This window comes from Micrasema longulum, unplaced genomic scaffold (assembly GCF_059751315.1).
Source record: "Micrasema longulum isolate JH-2025_06_02 unplaced genomic scaffold, ASM5975131v1 h1tg000469l, whole genome shotgun sequence".
Classification (NCBI taxonomy): Eukaryota; Metazoa; Arthropoda; class Insecta; order Trichoptera; family Brachycentridae; genus Micrasema; species Micrasema longulum.
The window spans coordinates 242,974-265,917 of NW_028277667.1; the positions used below are offsets into that span (position 1 = coordinate 242,974).

The following is a 22,944-nucleotide window of genomic DNA, read 5'->3' on the forward strand; positions in this document are numbered from 1 at the left end:
CCTTTTAATTTAATAATTCATTTTAACCATGTCCAGAAGAGAATACAAGACTCATTACATGGTAGACAAATGCGCCAACCAGTTATGAATAAAATAAATAAAACAAATAAAATGGAAAAAAATGAATGAATAAAATATATTTTTCTTTTATAAATTAAAAAAAAAAAATCACACAAGTAAATTTAAAAAAAAACTTTTTAGAGAAAACTGATGCCGGCGTAGGATTCCCCGTTTCGGCCGACACCAAACGACAGTAGGCGCCGCGATTCTAGTAGCAGACACACTTTTACAAGTTGTTTTATTTTATTACCATGTACACGAGCCGCCTATTGTGTGTGTGAAATTGTTTCAGAGTTAGTTTTCGTTTTGTTTTAAAGAAAAAAAAAGTATTTTTATTTTATTACAATTAAAATTAAAAGAATATTACAATATTTGTACTTTATGCTACGATTTTGCAAGAAAGGAAGCAATAATCAAACCAAATGAAATTAGTTTAGAATTTAATTTAGTACCCACGAACTGGTGAGTTAGTATTTATTATTTTAAAAATCACTATTGATATCAAGAGATTATTATTTATTTTGTAAACAAATTTAAACTGTAATTATTAAATACGTTTATACTTTATTTTGAATATACATATAAAAGATATGTATTAAATAAACATGATAGATTGTTCTTAGAATTTTGACACAGAACCTAACTTCATATCTTCCATTATATTTGTGTTCATTTTACGCCGGTGTCTCTGGGAACGAAACCCAGGCGTAAAACGACGTTTACTTATATTGTATTTCGGCGACCAATTTAGATATACCCTTTTGTTTACTGTTTCAAACTTAACAAACAAAAGCAAATAAATATAAAGCAGCTAAATCTGTATAATTCTATACAATTTAATAATGATTAAGTAACAGACCCGTGGTCGTGAAATCTTATAAAATCATCTTAAAATGGACGCGCGATATAAAAACATAATTGCTTCTAAATATATACAAAGTTTGAATTACAGAATATTTTCCCAATTACCCAAAACAAAGCAAAAACTTTTTTTTGTACTGCTTTTGGAATTGGGGTAGGCGTTTTCATTCGGGAGCTTTAATGTATTTTACTTATTTAAACTCCTTTAGAAATGATGCAATTTTTTCGGGGATATTTTAAACTTTTCATTTGAAAGATACATAGTTGTGTAAGTATTGGTAATTATTGTAACAATACCAGAGAAAAAGTAGAAATCAGACTCCCATCTAGAAAATAGAAGTGTCATAATTCAAGTATTGGACTTAAAAAAAAATAATTTCTTCATAAATGCTTTTTTCCCAGATCTGAATATTTTTTTACTGCTTTATACAAAAACAATTTAGGGCATGTTTTAAAATGTTGTAAAACATTTCTCTCGGCACGGGACACTCCTTTTCAATAATAATAATAAAAAAAAATGTAAATGAATAAATAAATAAATATCGTGTTATTTTATTTTATTGTTTAGCATTCTAAGGGCGGGGGCTAGTGGCTCGTACATGGGGGAGCATACTGTGCATTGGTTCCGCAAAGGGCTGCGCCTTCACGACAACCCCTCGCTGCGGGAAGGGCTCCGCGGCGCCGCCACCTTCCGCTGCGTCTTCATCATCGATCCCTGGTTCGCGGGCGCCTCCAACGTCGGTATCAACAAGTGGAGGTTAGTGGACCGTCCATTTTATTACTTATATCATAAAACTCTCGTCTTTAAGAGAATTGTAGAATAGTCAGCGAGTCGTATTTTGTCGAAAGAGGCTAATATCTAATATTATATATTATGCTGTGGTCTGGTAAAACGCACGCAAAATTACGAAATCATACGATTTCGCCATTTTAAAACGAATGTTTTTTTTAAATCGCGCAATAATAATAATAAAAAAAAAACATTTATTAGATAAAAACAATATTTTTTAATGTATTTCTGTTAAAAAATATACTTAAAAGTTTTATGTAACTAAAATATAATTACTTTTAGACCGGCAGATTATGCCATTTCAAATTTAGACTAAACTTTGTTCGATTCCCGATATGGTTGCAGTCTTTGTCTACAAATATTTGGCCAAACTCAAAATATTGTTGACCCTCACTAAATCTATAAATTGATTTATCAATTTTCAAATTATACATACATTCGTTTATTAATACTCGACAAAGGGGAATTCATTTGAAACATTAGTCATAAACACTCGTTGCTCAATCACAAATATCTATCGAGGTGCTTAAAAACATGCTAAGCATTTGAGCGATCACAAGGAACAAAATTGAACATGCTTATCATGCATGCAAAAGTTATCGCAGTCATAAGTCAACGCGTGTGTAATCTCTAAGTCAACGCTCGTGTCGGTTTGTTATTTGTTTTCCTCATAAAAAATTACAGTTCACTGATAAAAAATCGGTTACTATAAAAAATAATACAATATATAGCATTTGCGAAATACGAGTATTAAGGATTATCTAACACAAAAAAGTGAAAATTAAATTACAATCACTACGGCGACTGCTTTTTTGACATTTGGCTTTGCCAACCGCCGGCCAAATGCAATAAACAGCATGATAAATAAATAAATAAAAATAGCAGTTTTGGAATATTTTCCATATTTACACCGGTGAAATTCAAATATGTGATTACGAAGTAGGATTATACGTCACGAAACGTAAATATTTTGTCATTTAATATAAGGTGTTCACGATTAACAACCATGGTGAGAAATTGTTATCACGTCGCTTATTAGCACGTCGATAGTTATTTGTGATTGAGCTACTGGGTACATTTACCGAAAAACAGAAATATAATTACAAGACAAGAGGCCGATAGTAGGGTCGGATCGGGTTGGGAGTTGTGTGTGCGTTGGGAGGGTGACGGGAGGAGCCTAGTTAGTGCTCTTGTCACGTTGTACTACGCGTGTTGTTTAATTCATCACGTTGTAGGAACATTGACGCCGACGCATTGACTACGCGGTAATATCTTTCCGTCAACTTAACTGTGCTTATTCTGGGAAAAAATATTTTAACTCGTAAGGAGGAGTGTCGTAAAAAATGGTAAAACGTGATATTTAACCCTACTATGCTCAATGTCGAGGATCTGATCAATGTAGGCAATCGACAACCTAACCTAACCTAATCTAACCTCCTGAATAAAATACAAATAAATGCGGGAATGAGAACACTCAGGCATCGGGAAATATTTAAACCGCCTTTATTTTCAAATAATGCTACATAACACACACCTATGGCCCGCATGTGTCGGGAATATAATATATACTGCCGAAACAATAAAATTGACATTTTTCATGATACTCTCTCAGCTTTTGCGAATAATCTCTTAGGAATAAATCTTATTAAATAAGTACATACGAACAACTTATTTTTATTTGCATTGTATCCTGTATAAAAAAAAAATGTATTATTTCTTAATATATAAATCTATTTTGTGTAATTCTATAATTGAAGATATATATGCATGTAAAATTGTATCGACGAATACTTTCAAATTGTATGTTTTGTAGTATGTATCTTTGTTGAATTACCTAACAAAATAAAATAAAATAAAACATAATAAAAAATAAAATCTGCTACATACCGATAATCAGCGTATAAAAGTGGTTTCAAACATATTTATTACACGGCGACTAGTTTATTATATTGTATATACATATACTAGCCATTATAATTTATTTTAAAAAGTTAAAAAATTTTATACTAAAAGTCAGTTGCACGTATTCTGTCAAAAGCGTAATTTAGCTAAAGTTCATAGGGTGATTTCTTTGTTTTTTTTTTAGATTTAGAGTTATGGTTGAATGAAGTTATTCAGAAATCAGCCAGTCCACAATTTTGAAAAAATTTAGATATTGGTGTTATTGGGTACATTTCGTTCGATTCTATGTTCTGCTAAAAACAGCCAGGCCGCTTTCATATATAAAAAAAAGTAATAATATACCGAAAATAGTGTCGATCACAAAAACGGCATTTTTGAATTGGCAAAAAACACCCACAACACTAGAAAAATCTTGCGGTACTTTTAAAATTATTAAAACTGGTCATATACATAATTAGATTCTTGTTTGTAATATAAAAAAAACTCATGTTTTCATTGTTTGTCATTTGTCAAAGTCAAAAACATTCGGACTCTTGTGTAGATTCGATTATTCAGTCTTTTCATAAAAGTGCTATTTTTCCCTCTCTGTTGCAACAATTTTAAACATGAATAACTCCCTAGGGAGGAAATCCAGCCAGTCTGCAAGCTTTTGGACATACTTAAAACATTGTTGAATTAACTACCTGGTAAAAGAAGAAGTATAAAAATTGGAAAATTGTTTTCAGGCGTTGCCCAGTTCAGCAAGATGAGTCTCACCCACATGATAAAGGTTTCAGCTCTTTTTCTTCACAAAAGTCAACAGATGGAAGAGTTGAGGGAATGTGGATGTTTAAACATAGGCATAATGGTGAATGTTACACCGTGTGTAAAGTGGCCACTTAAACCAGCCAATGAAAGGCCATAAGTCTTTTTAATGCCTTGACTTCCATATTCCGTTCTCAAAAATGTTTCCCTCTCTGTTGCAACCAATTTAAAAGTGAATAACTCCCTAGGGAGGTAATTCAGCCAGTCTGCAAGCATTTGGAGATACTCAAAACATTGTTGACATAATTGTATCTAAATTCATTGCAACAAAGAAAGAAAAAAAATGAGAGGGTAATATGAAGTCTAGAGTCACAGGACTTATGAACCTGTCATTGGCTGGTTTCGGCAGGTTCTGGATTCCATTCCCGGTGAGAACACAAAAATTTAATGTGGTTTTTCTCAAGCCTGGGTGTTCTGTACCACCGCTGTAATTGGACCTCTGCCTGTTGTGGCGCAAAAATAAAAAATAAAATCAGTAAAAATAAAATAATCAGTCTTACGCTTCGGGAAACACTAAAAAGATTGTTTATTAAGACATCATCAGCATCATCATACCCTTGTCAGACCCTAATGATGCATAGGGCACTGTATAGGTTCACCAAATGCAGCGTATCTCGATCATTTGATACAAAATAAAATATTCCAGAGTAAACCAAAAAATTCACGTGGACCTTGCTAGGAATCGAACCCGAGGCCATTTACACTCGTAAGCTCTATAAATGCCAAGACTTCCATATTCATATCCTAATAATGAAATTCATCGCTGTCCTACGAGGGAGGTGAAGGTTTCAGACTCCCCCAAAACAAGAATGCAGGCAACTCAAAACAATTTGTATGGTAAAGGACTTAAAATGTTTGATGAGTTGCCTGCAAAGGTCAGGGGTGATATTCCAAACGCTCTCGCGGCCGTAGAAAAAGCTTTTATTAATATTAATAAGTATGTAAATACGCGAGATAAAAGTGGTTTCTACGGCCGCGAGAGCGGTTCAGAATATCACCAGAGGAATGCTAGGCCTATCGCATCGTTTTGTGGGATGGCGATGATTTTATAACGATGTTTTGTTTTTGATATTATTTTTGTAAATATATGGTTTGTTAGTTAAGGTACAACTATAGTCCTTAAAATTTAGCTTGATTGAAATGACGGCTGTCAAACTAATGTCAATAGTGATGAGAAGTTACCGATTACTGATCATATATATTGTGTATGAATGTGTGTATATATATGTATGTATATGTGTGTATATATGTATGTATGTGTATATGTATGTACGAAGTATGTATGCTTTATATTTATGTATTTAATTGTATTTTTACATTTAATGTAAACTTAATTTATTTTTTTCTTTTCTTTTGTTTTTTTTTTTTTATTTCTTCAATATTGTTTTTTATTTATAGGAAAAATATTCGTAAACCATATTTGCCGCAACAAATCGGTTTCTTAGAACAGGCATTTGCCCATATAGGAACCGATTGCAACATTAGGCGTATTAATATTTCTGGCTTGCCGACCCTTCATATACTGAGCCTACTCCTAGTACTAGCAGAATTTGCCAGAGTGTTTTTTGTGCCATTTTGTAACATTGTATGTATAAACTAATAAATAAATAAATAAATAAATATACCGATCAAATCGATTTTGTCAGTTTTTTCCGAAAATTGATTTAAAAACGCTAAAATAAGCCTGTTATAGTGTGTTTAATACAATTATTCACCAAAAAATAAGACATTTATACTTTTTTCGTGAACATTATCAAATGAACTATTTTTTTATTCGATCAATTTACATTGATTAATTTGTCCCATCTCTAACGTTTTTGCAAAATGATGTAACCTTGTAAGAACGTCGTTAATAATTAGGTTTATTTGAGTTTTTTTAGTTTTAACGCTGATTTTATATATTCATGTTTTTGAATCGGGTTGTGGTCCCTTGGCTAGTGTTTCGGACTCACGGATCAAAGATACGTGGTTCGAATCCCACTCTACCCCAACTTGATTTCCATTTTCTAATAGTCAGTTATTTACAACTCGTTGAAAATGGCCCTTCAAAATGAAATATTTGCGTAAATTATAAGAAAGCGAATATTTATTTTTATAAAAAAAATAAATGTTAATTTACATGTCAAGCATTGTGTTAAAACAATAAATTAACATACCAAATACGAATGATTATTTGTGTGTCAATATAAATCACTCCTTAGACGTTACTACAAAGTTATGTCGTCACTTTTTCTGACAACTGTCATTCTAATCATGCTAATTTTTAAAGACTATAGGTGTTCAAATTTTATTTGTACAACTATTTAAAATATACGTTACATAATGTTCCTTATTCCTGTTGTAATAATAATTACATAAGTAAAAAATCAATAATAAACGTATTGTTTTCTAAGGACTCGCCTCGCTCGAATTTTCCAGACGATTCAGAGTATTTTTCCTTTGAAAACAATAATTATCTGTTGTGGAATTAAACAGTAGAAAGCTATTTGCAGATTTGAATTTCGCCCTATTCTATTTACAGAAACAACCGGACTTCTTCTTGCCTAATTAGACCTGTTGTTGTAGGCGTTGGTTGGGATAATCCGATGGCTCAGTTCCATACAGAGATAACTAAAAATAACTTGTTTAGAGTAATGGCTGACCGAAACTTTGACAGACCTAAATTGATTTGTAACAAATAATTATTTACATCACCTTAAGTGTAGTATATATGAATATATTTATGTGAAATGTGTACACAATGGCCCTTTTCACACATGCCACGCAAATCCACCCGGCCCGGTAAGTTTACGCGTACATCCTACAAACGCATACAAAATGTGTCACTTTTTGTAGGGTGTACCCGGCATTTTACACTCTCGCCTGATTTCATCATTCGTAACCCTGTCATACATTCGAAGAGATCGCATTTTAACCGCGTTCACTCGGCTTTCGTCCTTCCTCTGCCAGTTCCATGTTTTACTTCCACACATAAGTGTTGGGACTAAAACTCCGTTGTGCACTGCCAGTCTAGTTTCGATTGACATATTTTTATTAGAAATTACTGTTCTTAGTGCGCCGTTCATTTTGTTACCCGCATTCACTCTGCTTTCAACATCTTTTACTACTCTTCCATCTCTTGAAAACACGCTTCCCAGATACACAAATGCTTCTACTTGTTCGAGACATTTGCTGTTTACATTTCTTATGCAGTCAGTAACCTCACTTCCCCTTTCAAATACCATCACTTTTGACTTACTTTCGTTCATCGCCAATTCGCTCTCCAGGCATACATCATACATTCTAGAGACTATTTGTTGCAAATCATCCTTGCTAACAGAACTGCATTATCAGCATACAACAAGTAGCTTACTGAAAAGTTATCCATTTTTGCTCCAATACCCATACATTCTATATCTTTCATACAGTTGTCCATGTATAGATTAAACAACCATGGTGACATTACACATCCCTGTTTCACGCCCTTTGAGATCGCAAACCAGGATGTAAATCCCCAATTAACTCTTACACAAACAAATAAATGAAAAAATACGTTGAAAAAATTCTAAATATTATTCATGTCAATGAGACTCAGCTTCCGTTTGCAGTGGAGAGCGTTAAACAAGTCGAAATCGTACATTTTCTCATATGAAAATGAACGTTCAAATGATTCATGGGAATCCCCTCATTACAGGTTCCTGCTGCAATGCCTCTCGGACCTGGACCGCAGCCTGCGCGCGCTGAACTCGCGCCTGTTTGTGGTGCGCGGCCAGCCGGCCGACGCGCTGCCCAAGCTGCTGCGCGAGTGGGGCGCCACGTCGCTCTCCTTCGAGGAGGACCCGGAGCCCTACGGGCGCGTGCGCGACCACAACATCCGAGCCATGTGCCGCGAGATCGGTGTCTCCGTCATCTCCCGGGTGTCGCACACGCTCTACAAGCTTGACAAGTAACTCTCATTTAACTATTTTAAAGGCGCAAGTCCAATTTTTTGCATAGGATCTGAGTGCCGACAGCGGATCGTCTTTTTTAGAGGGCTTTGTAATGGTTTGAACACGAAAGCTAAAATTTGGTATCACTATAGCTTGATTATCGTTTTTTCGGACTGCATTGTATTTTTAGCTTTACTTACAATAAAAAAAGTTACAACGGTTTTGTTAAAAAATGGAAAATAATCCACCGGTGGTCGGGTACAGTGGATCACAAATAAAAATAACAGTGGCTCATTATAGTGCACTGAAAATAAATATGTATTTTGACTTAAGTGAATATGTGGGTAGCGTTTGAAATACTTCAGTAGCTCAATCACATATAGCTATCGACGTGTTTAAAAACATGCTAACCATTTGAGCGATCACAATGAACAATAATGAACATGCTTAAGTTACCGCGGTCATAAGTCGACGCGTGTGTAATCTCCAAGTTAACGCTCGTTTCGGTTTGTTTTTTGTTTTCCTAGTAAATAAATACAGTTCTCTAGCGAAAAATCGGCGTTTACTATAAAAAAATAATACAATATATTGCATTTGCAAAATAGTAAGGAGTATCTAATACAAAAAAGTGAAAATTAAATTACAATAAATATGGCGACTGCTTTTCTTGACATTTGGCTTGCCAACCGCCGGCTAAATGCAATGAATAGCATGATAAATAATAAATAAATAAATAAAAATAGCAGTTTTGGGATATTTTCCATATTTACACCGCTGAAATTCAAATATGTGATTGTGCAGCAGGATTACACGTCGCGAAACTAAAATATTTTGACATTTCTTATTAGGTGTTTACGAATGTTCCATTGAGATCGCGAAAACGATAAACAACCATGGTGAGAAATTGTTATCACGTCGATAGTTATTTGTGATTGAGCTACCGATAGCTTAGGTACACGGTGCACTGCGGTATTTGATCCACTCTACCCTATGCGGCAGTTTTGATTTTCTAGTCAAACAATCACAAATTACTAAAATTTATTGAAACATATAGGAAAAACACTCAATAAGGGAACATGGAAGTCATAAGCCATGTAAATGCCTAGACGTCCATATTTCCTTCTTAAAAGGGTTTTCCCCCTAATTTAAATCATGACAACTTCCCGGGGAATAAAATCTAGCCTTGTCCTTTAACATTTGGACATACTTAAATTATTGTTGACAAAATATATAAGTATCCAAGTATGTATATATTTTATTAAATAAATATTAGCGTTCTTTCAATGAGTTGTAAATAATTCAGTATTAGAATATGGAAATCAAGTTGGGGTAGAGAGGGATTCGAACTGTGGACCGCTTATCCGTGAGTCCACGACAATAGCCACGGGACCACAACTCGACAAGTTTGATCAAAACCATATACAATATACAATTTTGTTAATATGTATTGTCCTTTTGGGTGATCCCGTGTAGGCTAAATTTATTAAGACATTTCGGCTACCGTTATAGGAGCCATCTTCGGGGTGAACTATGTGTTGTGTAGAAAAAATTATAAAGTACAGTAGTTTGTACCGTGTCACAGTTGGCAGCGGGTACATTTGACGATAAAAAAGATGATATATATATTTATATATATAGCAGTGACCATGAAAATCTACACACCAATTTATTTATTTATTCTTTTACATTGTTTGTATTCTTTTTTTACACAGAATAATGTTCCCTCAATGGGGTCCCGTGTCAAGAGAAACATTTTACAAAATGTGAAACATGCCTTAAATTAGTTATTTAACAAAGATAACATAATAATACTAATAAAAAAACGTAATTAATCTAATCAACTTAATTATCATTAACACAATAAACAATATAAACTAAAATAATCATAAAAAACATAACTAATGGTTTTGTTATCAATTGCGCGCGGTGATGTAACATCGTGTTACCACAATCTAAAGACGGAATATTCTAAAGCTCAGACATTTGGAAAAAAACATGGAGATTAATAGTTTAATAAATCTTTTTTCATAATTTATAAAAATAAACATATAATTTAGCCCTGTCATAGCAAAAAAAAAAACATCAATTCGCCGCTCATAATTCACGCGTGCGTCCCCCATTACTGTCAAAAACCGACTGAATTTGTTTTACACTACACCGGCTACAAAACAGCTTCTCTGTCTTCTTTGTTATGTGTTCTATCTTCGTGCTCTCTCTCTAATACAGATGTATTGCTGTATTTCCAGAAATCATTCTTCGAGTAGCAATGTTAAATATTTTTTGTATTAATTTACTTTCCAAATCCGGTGTAAAAACGTCCATTTGAAGATAATAAAAATACAACTTCATTATAAAAAAAATAAGAGAGATATATCAAGTCTTGTATCGTGTCGACTAGCGTGATATCACAGCCACACAAGAGTTAATATTGTGTGTTTTTTTGTCTAGAATAATAGAGATGAATGGCGGCCGAGCGCCTCTCACATACCACCAGTTTCAGACCGTCATCTCCGGTATGGGCGCTCCGTGCTCCGCTGAGGCCACCATCACTACAGAGGCACTGGGGAATGCCGTCACCCCCCTGCGTGAGGACCATGATGATAAATATGGCGTGCCAACACTAGAGGAATTGGGTGGGTTATTATTTGCATTTCGTTGCCTCGATTTGAATACAACGTAAGACACTAAACGTTACTTTACAGGAGACAATAAAAACTTCATAAATCACTAATTTTGTATGAAACTTTGGGAGTTTTTTTTCAGTAAAAGTTAAATGACCGTTCTGCTGATTTATGCTGTATTCCAAAGAATATACATCTTCTTTGGGATGCGCCATATTTAAAAACATGTTTATTTCTATATAGGTGCTATTTTGTACAGTGAAAAATGTTCAATCATAAACGCAAATACAGAAAAAAATAAAATGCTTAAGTTGTATACAGGATGTTCTTTCAACCCTGTCACATCCGAAACCACGATGATCAGTATGGGCAAGAAGACATATTAGCATAACAATGTTTGAGTATGTCCTAAAGCTTGCAGACTGGCTGGATTTCCTCCCTAGGGAGTTATTCATATTAAAATTTATTTCAACAGAGAGGTAAAACATTTTTGAGAAGGGAGTAATAAAGGTTTCAGCTCTTTTACTCCACAAAAGTCAACAGATGGAAGAGTTAAGGAAATGGATGGAAAGTGGATGTTCAAACATGGGCAAATTGGTGAATGTTACACAGTGTGTAAAGTGACCACTTAAACCCTTAAACCAGTCATAAGCCCTGTAAATGCCTAGACTTACATATTCCCTTCTCAAAAATGTTTTCCCTCTCTGTTGAAATAAATTTAAATATGAACAACTCCCTAGGGAGGAAATCCAGCCAGTCTGCAAGCATTTGGACATAATCAAACATTGTTGAATACTGAACATGCTTAATGACATTTCTTGGTGGAACTGCATTTTAATAATAATGTAGGGTCCATAGTCTATATTCGATGACACACACATGTTAAATTAGTTCACCTAAAGTAGACCGACGATGCAATGTCATCATTTTCAATCGAATCCAATACATTCGTAAAATGCAACACTATGAGTATTTTACATGAAATCGAAGGGCATCGTTTTGCAGTACATTCACACCGTCCTTACCATGAAGAAATGAATTACAAAGGAACGTCGTCTATAAAGAGACCAGAGGACGCAGACCCTTTACTTATTAACTCTGTTATATCAATAAATATTTCCGCGTGCACAATAAAATTTTAGAGAAATTAACAGGTTGCTTTTTTTTACCTTACATTTGTGTTATGATTACTATTTTTCCCCATCAAGCAAAATTACCCGGCGACTTAACGTATGCGCGGGCGAAAGTGTGTCTAAGTGGGGGAATGATTGGACACAGTCCGATGTATTCAAATATGATTCTACGCTCCTTCTGGACTATTCTTAATTCTATGGTATTGGGCAATCTTTTGACATTTAACTTAAACTGACATGGCGACAATAGGTACTCAACCAGTGAACTCCAAAAATTTTGAGAAATGTTAAACTCTTGTTATTTTTTCAGGATTCGACACCGAGGGTCTGGTCCCGCCAGTGTGGGTCGGGGGAGAGACGGAGGCCCTCGCCAGACTGGAGAGGCACCTGGAGCGCAAGGCCTGGGTGGCTTCTTTCGGCAGACCGAAGATGACTCCGCAGTCCTTGTTGGCTAGTCAGACCGGACTGTCACCTTACTTGAGGTAAACGCAGTCAAATGTTTAATCCAGGGATCACTTTTCCACTGCCGATTGTCTTAAAAAATTCAAAATTCTGTAGCTCAATCACAAATAACTATCAACGTGCTAATAAGCGACGTGATAACAATTTCTCACCATGATTGTTTATCGTATTCGCGATCACAATGCAACATCCGTGAATACCATACATTAAATGTCAAAATATGTAATCTTTATTTTTAAAGTATTATTTTTTAAAAAGACATAAAAAAAAACTTCGCTACTATTTGCAACTGAAGCAAAAACTATTTTTACTCTTCACTGAACAAAAGTAAGTTTGGGACTACACGAATACAGTCAAGAATACAAAATATTGAAATGAGAAGTTCAAAATTATATTTACAAAACTTTTTTTATAGAAGGAATTTTATTCCTGCAAATCTTAAGCTTCTGAGCTGGAGTATTAAGGGAATCAAAAGACCCACCAAAATTAAAATACGAGGTATCTCCTGGGCATATCCAGAGAACGAGTTTTGTTTGTATTTCTTGCCATCACAGCGCTGCGATTGGAGTTTCGCCCATTTGCGGAACTTACCCTGACCTATTGAGAAGGAGTTGGCTCCATTATAAGTTAGGTGACTGTTGTGTACGCTGAAAAGAATTGAACGTGGATAACATCGAACCGGGCCACATTCATCAACAGATTTGTGAGGTGTACGGAGAACATGTGATAAATGATCGATGGTAAGGAGATGGGTGAGACGTTAAAAGCATCCACCACATAGCCGAATCCGTTTTAAAGACTAAGTGTCTTTCTTCGGATTCACTCATACAAGCAAGCATTTTTTTTTCATTACGAATTGATTATATTTCATCCTTTACTAACCAAATTCAGTAAGGAAAAGCGCGAACAAATATTTACATTTACAACTTTCAATGTCCCTTTCACTGTTGCTCTAAAACCACCCCTCATCGTCTACAAGGTAGGGACAAAGGGAAGTATAAATAAAATAAATCCTTCACCCAATTCAAACCCCCTTATGTCGACAGTGATAGAAACGTTAGTTACTACTCTCTGGAGCACCAGAACGCCCCCGGGTGACACTCAAGGCCAGTCACCGGCAGCGCACCCAAAAGCAGCAGACTTACCCAAAGACAACTGGTTGAAAACCAACTTTGCCACCACTCATACTTACTCAAACTGTAATTATTGAAGAATTTTACCTCATCAAGCGAAAGCAATAAAGGAGACGTATATTCCGTGCTCAGGGAAGTCCTCAGCAAAATATGTCCACTGACAGGGGCACCCGCAATCAAAAACCTCAGGCCCCAGACACGTCCAGTGACTCCTGTTTAGAAAAGGATTTCGGGACAAAGACGGCACAGACATGAGTTCCGCACCTCGACCAGCATGGATCCATTCCTCCCGTATATGTGTAACCTACTGGTGCAGTAGGCCCGGGGGTTATCTCGAGGGGCCCCCAACAGGTCAATGATGGGTGAGACAGTTCAATGAAGGTTGTGTTAATGTGCACGGCGACGAACGAAGTGAACGTTCCCTATCATGAAGAGGGAATACAAAAGCTTGTGTCGCCATATGACTTTAAGTGCCTACAAATTGGTGGGAGTTATGTAAAAAAAATAGTTTAAGGCCTAAATATTTTTTCAAAAACATGTTTCTTTAACGTGTCAAACGGAACTTACTTTCTCTTACATAAATAAATAAAAAGTAGTATTAATAAAAGTGTATTAGTATTATTGTTAAAAAATAAGCAAAATCAAACAAGGCAGAGTTGTAACAGAGCATTGTTTTTTGTTACATTTTTTCTAATATAATTGTATTCTAGAAAGGGAAGCGATTTGCGGATGAATGTCGATAAATCGAATGTGATGGTTTTTGAAAGAAATAAAAGTATGACTAAATGTGAAATCACTGTGAATGGTTATTCTGAAACAGGTAGAGGTATTTGTGTACCTGGGAAGTTTGTTTACTAGGGATGGAATGACTGAGAAATATATTGAAAGGACGGTGAGTGCTGGGAACAGAGTGAACGGTGCACTTAAATCAACCTTTCCAAATAAACGTTTGTCGCAAGAGGCAAAATTAGCAATTCACAATGGAGTCCTGGTCCCGACCCTGATGTTTGGGAGCGAGTTATTGACTTGGAAAAATAGGGATGAAAGTATGCGATCGCTCGGGTGAATGTGTGGTAAAACTACGTACGATAGATGCACAAATGTAAGGCTGAGATGAGCATTATCAACAAAATTAAGTAGAAGGAGCTATGCGCTGGTTTGGACATGTAGAGCGAATGGACAGCAAAAGAACGGCTAAGAATGTTTACAATGCGAATGTTGATGGGTGCAGAAATAGAGGGAGACCGCGAAAAACATGGCATGACCAAATCCAACAAATACTCGAAGATGGACAAGTCAAACGTCGGAATAATCGGCGCGCGTCCATTAGAAGATGTGTATGTAGAGAAAGCGAGATCTGTATGCAAAGACGGAGTGATGTGGCGTTTTATAGGAAACGGCCTGATGGTTTGTTTCTTTGTGTAGATTTGGCTGCCTCTCTACCCGGCTCTTCTACTACCAGCTGACGGAGCTCTACAAGAAGATAAAGAAGACGCGCCCTCCCCTGTCCCTCCACGGCCAACTGCTGTGGCGGGAGTTCTTCTACTGCGCCGCCACCAAGAACCCCAACTTCGACAAGATGGTCGGCAACCCCATCTGCGTGCAGATCCCCTGGGACAAGAACAGCGAGGCCCTTGCCAAGTGGGCCAATGTAAATATTTGCTCTTTATTTATCTCAAAAACCACCACTCTTAAGCTGAAGCACTCATATTCCCGATTTATAATTTTTTTAGAGTGGTTATATATAAAGCCATATTGCAATGAGGAATTCCAGCCCAACCCGGAATCAAATTTTAAAAATGTTTTCGTGTACACGTGAATATTTAAAAAATATTGGAATAGGATGAAATATCTCAAAAACGCACGCAAAAATAAATAAAAAATGTTAAAAATAGTATTCATTTTGAAATCGTAAATAATGACGTCACTCCTTATATCTACGTGTAGTATTTCCGGTTTCCGCTTTAAAGCCCCCGCACCTTGTAAGGAACATTTTGACCATAGAAAAAAAAATAGTATAATTTGTATAAATTGACATTTCAACCAGAGATTATGTCAACTTTCTAGATTTTTCTAAATCGAAACGTTCGTAAAAACAACCATAACATAGAAATGAGCAAATTACGATCAACTAAATGAAGTAATCAAAGCAATATTCCATAGATTCTTGTCAGGTCAGTGAAAGTAAGAACGCCAACCGTTTCATGACGTCACTTCTGAAAAGTGACACACTGATTACAGTCTCTACTTAGTTTATTTTCGCATGCAGTAGCGGCGTTAGGGTAGGGCGCGGTTGGGCGACCGCCCAGGTCGCCAGATATAAAGGGGCGCTGCAGGCGCCCTATTTTATCCACTCGCTCATCGAGCGAGTCCAACTTACTCGTAAATTTCCTAAATCTAGCGACAAACTCGTTATAGTGGCCCATGATGAGCCTACAACTTATCCAAAAAAGAAATTTTAAGTTTAACTTTTCTACAGCCTTAATTTCACTCAATGAAGGATTTCAAAAGTTAAATGAGTACTCGAAATCTTGGTTAAAAAACCAGACCTTGTCAAACTCTGTCGTAATTTCGAATTGAAATTAACAGTAGATTCTAAATCCGATATAGATGGTTGTATGTTGTGTGATGAACTCATAAGTCTGAAACCATCTTTGCCTGATCAGAATGTGGTTAATCCTGTCATTGTTTTGAATTTTATCAAAGATCGTAACTTACAAGAACCGTATGGATAGCGTTGCGAATATTGATCACTATACCTGTAACGGTTGCTAGTGGGGAAAGGAATTTTTCTAAGCTTAAACCGATAAAAACTTATCTACGATCGACAATATCTCAATCTAGATTGACAAACTTGGCATGTTTGTCAATCGAAACGAAATTTCTGAAGACAAGTATTTAAATAAAAGAGTTCGTTGATAGAAAGGCTAGAAAAGTACAATTTTTTTAGTATTTTTTTAACAAATGGTTATTTCAGTATAAACTTTGCCTTTTTGGTATGGGTTTAAAGGGGTGGAAGATAGGGGGCGCCGTAGAAATCCCGCCCAGGGCGCTGGTAGTGCTAAAACCGGCCCTGTCCGCATGCTTGTCATAAGCCACTTGACAAAAGCTTGTCAAGGCAAACGTGCATGCGAATGCAACATTTAATTCCGAGCATTCATCGATTCAGCCTACAGTATATTATGTATTTAATTTATGGCTTCCTTTGATATGATGAGCACATAAATACCGACACTGCGCGTCCTTGACCGCGGCAAACGTCCGCACGGCAAGGCGAAAGTCCGATTCACACGTCGACACTTGGCAAGCATTTGGAGACCCCTAAGGGTTTTTCTCCTTTATTTTATTTGACTTTTTAGGGGGCCACGAGCCACGATACATAAAAGATTGAGAAATCATAAATTATTGCATAAATGTGTAGTTCTTTTGTTCTTTTTTTTGTAAAATGTTTGTATGCTTCTCGTCTTTAAATGAATATTATTTTGCAACAGTATTTTGAGTTTGTCCAAATTTTTGTATACAAGGACTGGATTCAACTCCCTGGGGAGCTGTTAACATCAACATATTACTGTTGTAATGTAACTCTGTTGAGATGAAGAACATTTTAGAGTAGAACATTTAGGTAATATAGAAGTCCAGGCATAAGTGGGGCTGGGAGGCGGGACATGCGCGAACGCAGGTTGTTCTTACGCTGGATCTAGAATAGAGAGTGGTTTCCTAGGAAAACGGTGTTATCAACACCGTTTTCTACCGCATCACCGTTCACCACGGCCGTTACGGGCACCGCTGTCTTAGGAAACCCTAGCTTAAGACGAAGTTTCAAAGGCACGTTCTCAATGCATAGTTTTAAATAATGTCTCGGAGCGCGTAATTTAATAAATATCCATTTGACTTTGACATCCTCGGTGTGTGTCCACTCTTCGTACGAATAAAGCGCGGACATCTACCAATGAATATTTGTGATATTCTGATCATAGGGACAAACAGGCTACCCGTGGATTGACGCCATAATGATCCAGCTGCACGAGGAGGGCTGGATCCACCACCTCGCCCGGCACGCCGTGGCCTGCTTCCTCACCAGGGGCGACCTCTGGCTGTCTTGGGAAGAAGGAATGAAAGTAACTAGTGATGCGTATAACACATTTATGGAAATAATCCACTCGTAACAAAATCTTTGGTTGCTTTTCGTACTATAGCAAAAATTATTTATTTTTTTGCAAATCAATTTCGGTAAAATATAAACATTTCTGAATAAGTTTAAATTAAAATATATAAATGTAATGCTACTCAAAAGTATCTACATATTTGTTGAAAAGGAAATGTAAGGGTGCAAAGTACTCGAGGTTGGCATTTGGTTATTTTCTAAGCAAACAGAGAATTTGTCGTTAAGAAGTAAGGCAATTATACAATTTTGCCATTATAAAACCATTGTTTATTCAAAATCTCACCCATTAAAAAAATTACGTGAGTAAAAATTGCAAAAAACATTAATTTTCTTAGGTATTTCTGATTTAAAAATGTACTTAAAAGTATTACTAAAATATAATATTTATAACCGATTTCCTAAAAAAAAAGCATTTTAAAATGGCAAAATTGTGTGATTTTCTTACTTTTTGTCAGTCTGTCTTAAAAGCTAATAAAATTAGTCATTTTTTGGGATCCTTTTGAGGGAAAAATATTATAAATGGGAATAAGTTTTGTAATTCGATTGCAGAATCCATATCAGAATGGTCTCTATTCATCTTACACAGGTTACGCATTGAAATGGGGGAAAATAGAAACACAAATTCAAAAAACTTTCTTAATATTTGTATGGCAGGGCCATTTTGAAATTTTAAATCTCAAGACTGTCATTGGTCGAATAAAATGGCTGATAGATATTACTATGTTTGTTTAACCTATTTTCAAACCATCAGAAGTATGATTTTAAACTACATTTTCGACTCAACTCATGATTTTTATAAAAATAAAGTTGATAAACTACAGAATGACATATTTGCTTCCAATGCCCTCAATTGTTCAATTCAATAAGCAATTTATCATCAGTAAGCGATTTTCTTAACTGTAGAAGTGTGTAGAATATTCCAAAATAATAAAACATGCGGATTGAACCAGGTATTTGAGGAGCTTCTCTTGGATGCCGATTGGTCGGTGAACGCCGGAACTTGGATGTGGCTCAGCTGCTCCTCTTTCTTCCAGCAGTTCTTCCACTGCTACTGTCCCGTGCGCTTCGGCCGCAAAGCTGACCCTAACGGAGACTTCATAAGGTGAACTGAATTCTGTTTGATTTCGTATGCCAGTGTGATTTGCGTCGGAGTCAATGTAATACGGCCCCATCTCCGCAGGCGATACATCCCGGCCCTGAAGGACTTCCCCACGCGCTACATCCACGCCCCCTGGCTGGCCCCGGCCGACGTGCAGAGGGCGGCGCGCTGCTCCGTGGGGCGGGACTACCCGCTGCCCATGGTGGAGCACGCGGCGGTGTCGCGCTCCAACATCCAGCGCATCAAGCAGGTCTACACGCGGCTCACCAAGTACAAGCCGCAAGGTGAGAGCGATCTGTAGATCAATCACAAATAACTACCGACGTGCTAATAAGCGACGTGATAACAATTTCTCACCATGGTTATTTATCTTATTCGCGATCACAATGAAACATCCGTGAACACCTAATATTAAATGTCAAAATATTTACGTTTCACGACGTATAATCCTGCTGCGCAATCACATATTTGAATTTCACCGGTGTAAATATGGAAAATATTCCAAAACTGCTATTTTTATTTATTATTTATCATACTATTTATTGCATTTAGCCGGGAGTTGGCAAGCCAAATGTTAAGAAAAGCAATCGCCATAGTAATTGTAATTTAATTTTCACTTTTTTGTATAAGATACTCCTTACTATTACAAAAATAGTACATATTGTACTATTTTTTATAGTAAACGCCGATTTTTCGCCAATGAACTAATGTGTTAGAATTAGCTTGAATATATCTTCTCTTCAAGATCGTCGAAATAAATCCGAAATAAGTCCTATTTAAAATTCTCAACTCCCTCTTTGATGCGCCTGAACTACTGAGCTCAATAAAATTAAATATCCCAACTAGAAACCTCAGACAAAACATACTCTTTCATGCCGATAACCATATAACTAACTATGGTTTTCATCCCCTATGCCCAGAATTCTTAGGTCTGTTAACATACCAGTCTTGATTTCTCTGATAACAAATTGTCTTCTTTCAAACGATCACTGAATCAAATCCAATTATAAACACCCCTCTCCCGCTTCCACTCCTACAAAGCCTACTATAAACCATTGAGTCTTTCTAATTTTTTATAATAATTTTCTATGCATAAATGTGTCTATGAAAATGCCCATTGGGCGTGTATATAAATAAATAAATAAATTGTGTTGTTGACTAATATTTTTCATGTTTTTCTTTCAGTTTATGATGAATCTCTTAAAGGCGACCGTCTATCACGTAAGCAATTTTCTTTACAAATCTAATACAAACTTTTTCATTCATATCATAATGCATGTAGTGGGAAAATCACATTATCTATTGACTATTAATATTTATTTTTTATATTAGAAATTGTCATAGTATTTTATTTTATTTTATAAATTTATAGTTATATAAAACATGAGTATATAAACAACACAAAATTTAAAAAATACAATATAAAGCAATAAAAGATAGAACAGTGTTTAGAAGTAAAGTTGGTATAAAAAAAAGAAGATGAGTATATAAACAACATAAATTTAAAAAAATACAATATTAAGAAATTAAAGATAGGATCAGTGTTAAGAAGTTTAGTTGGTATAAAAATAAAAATAAAAATAAAAAGATGAGTGTGTAAACAACATAAATTTAAAAAAATGCAATATAAAGAAATAAAATATAGATCTGTGTTTAGAAGTATAGTTGATTTAAAAAAAAAAAAGAAATGATAATATTTTTTTTTTTTTAAATAATTAAATAAAATAAATAATAAGCTAAAAAAATGCAGTTAAAGGTTTAAAGCAGCTAGGTACATAATGTTATAAAATACAATATGAACAGAATATTAAGTTCTATTTGATATGGAACATATACATTGATATTTAAAATTTACAAGACTCGCGTTAAAGACATCGATGTTGCTAGCATATTGGTTCGTATTTTATTTAATATCTAACGTAATTTTGTTTCATCAAAAAACTCCTTGGATCTCTTAAAAGATTTTTAACATTTTAGTTATAATGGCAATGCATTTAATATTTTTAATAAAAATAACCTTAATTTCTTATACAAATTTTTCACTACCGCAATTTAATTAATTAAATGTTTGTTGCATCCTTACAGAACTGTTTACGGTGAACAACGTCAACCGGCCCAACATCACAGTTTCATCGCCCAGTCCCAATTCTGTCATCAGGAATGTCAACCATTCTAACTACTACTGCGCTACGCCAGATAACCTCAAATCCGATATCTACCACCGACAAACACCCGACGAAGAGCAAAAATACAACAAGAAAGTGGACATAGATTACGAGAATGACAGCAAAACTGTGGCAGATATATTCAACGAGAAACAAAATGAAAATAACCCCGGATTAGAGATCAGAAACATGCCATTTAAAAAGATAGTCATTGTCAACTCGAAGTATGAGTCAATGAAACAAAAGACAGATATAAACAGAAGCTACGAGAGTGTGAACAATAATCCGTACCTTCAGAATGAAGAAAACTTTGACGAAAGGAATGTCCACAATAATAATTACTCGAACATCAGACAAAAAGGATTTTATGTGGAGAATAATAACGAAAATTACAACATTAAAAATATGATTGAAAATCAAAGTCACCAATACAAAAACATGTCGCACGTGAAATCTGATTCAGACTTTTCTTACAGCAAAAGCGATATGGAAATAACTCCAACTTTTACCGATCCCACATTGCATACCTTCAAACAACCGTCGAGCAACGCAATTTGTGACACGAGACGCAAGTCATTTTGTGTTTCAAAGAAAAACTCCGCCGAATCCGCTAACTGCATCTCTCTAAAGAACAAGAGCAACTCCGTGGACGGCCTGCACCGACCGAGCTACCACCAACAAAACTTCTCTAATCCGAGTCACAGCCTCGAACAAGATTACAGAAGCATCAACTTATACTCCGACAACATGCAAGGTGATTACGAAGTGACGGATCATTACAGAAGCACGAAGGCGGAATCTGGCTTCCAAAGTATGAAAATCGACAACCACATGCAAGTTAATGGACTCATACAGCGGCAAGACGGAAGAAGCTGAGAGAAACTGTCAAACGGCGAGTATTTGGAGAATAATAAAATGCAGTACCGTTACAGGAAAGCCTTACTGAACGGGTGTGGTGGGCCACTAAAGAACCAGAATGATTACAAATATACTAGAAACCAAATTGTTATTGATTTCCGGAGTGCGAAATTTAATTTGGCAATTTTTGACGGACAGAGTTGCAAATAATGTAGATTCCAATCTAGCGCATAAGCCTTTAGTACAACGTCTCGAGACCTGAAACAAACCTAGCCACCAGAAAAACATATTTTTTAATATAAATTATAAAGGTGGTACAAATGAATAAAAATGGTTTTAAAAAATGTATTTACAAAATTAATTAATAATTATTAAATTATTATATTTCTTGATTAAATAAATAAAGATTTATATGATATTTGATGAAAGTTTAATAACGAAAGGCCCCAACTGGTAATACCGCACCTAATAATTGATTCTGCTAATGATCGATAAATAAGTCTTAATGTTTTTATAGGTACAAAATATTTTATTCTAAACATGCTGCCTATAACTGTCCTTAATCTTTTACACAATTTGGTAATATGTTTATCCCATTTAAAAAAATATCAATAGTAATGCCCAAATGCACATATTCATTAACTACAGGAATTTTTCCTCAGTTACATAATATGATAATACCATTATGAAGACAGTTAAAACTATGAGAGACTATATTAATTTGATTCAGTGCTGGAACATGAGGGGATCTGCCAGGGATAAACCAGCCAATGATAGGTCATAAGCCCTGTAAATGCCTAGACTCCCATATTCCCTTCACAAAAATGTTTTCCCTCTGTTGCAATAAATTTAAATATTTAAGTATACTTTTTGTTATTGGAATAGGGAAATAGGTATATGTTTTTTTTTTCAAGGGTTGGTGAAATACTGTGAAGTAAAAAAAATGTTCTTGTAAAAAGCTGCTATAAGCTCCTGACGTCACC

At 35.4% G+C, this 22,944-nt stretch overlaps 1 protein-coding gene across 1 annotated transcript; it reads left to right on the top strand.

Moving 5' to 3' along the window:
• Nucleotides 1–1,501: 1,501 nt before the first annotated feature.
• On the top strand, nt 1,502–22,508 carry LOC148281332 (cryptochrome-1-like). The gene is made up of 10 exons (XM_088226756.1): nt 1,502–1,678; nt 8,091–8,342; nt 10,774–10,958; nt 12,390–12,561; nt 15,100–15,325; nt 17,652–17,792; nt 18,790–18,941; nt 19,020–19,222; nt 20,124–20,159; nt 21,024–22,508. The coding sequence occupies exons 1-10, from the start codon at nt 1,521–1,523 to the stop codon at nt 21,977–21,979; spliced, it is 2,481 nt and encodes an 826-aa protein (XP_088082882.1). The 5' UTR covers nt 1,502–1,520; the 3' UTR covers nt 21,980–22,508.
• Nucleotides 22,509–22,944: the final 436 nt, after the last annotated feature.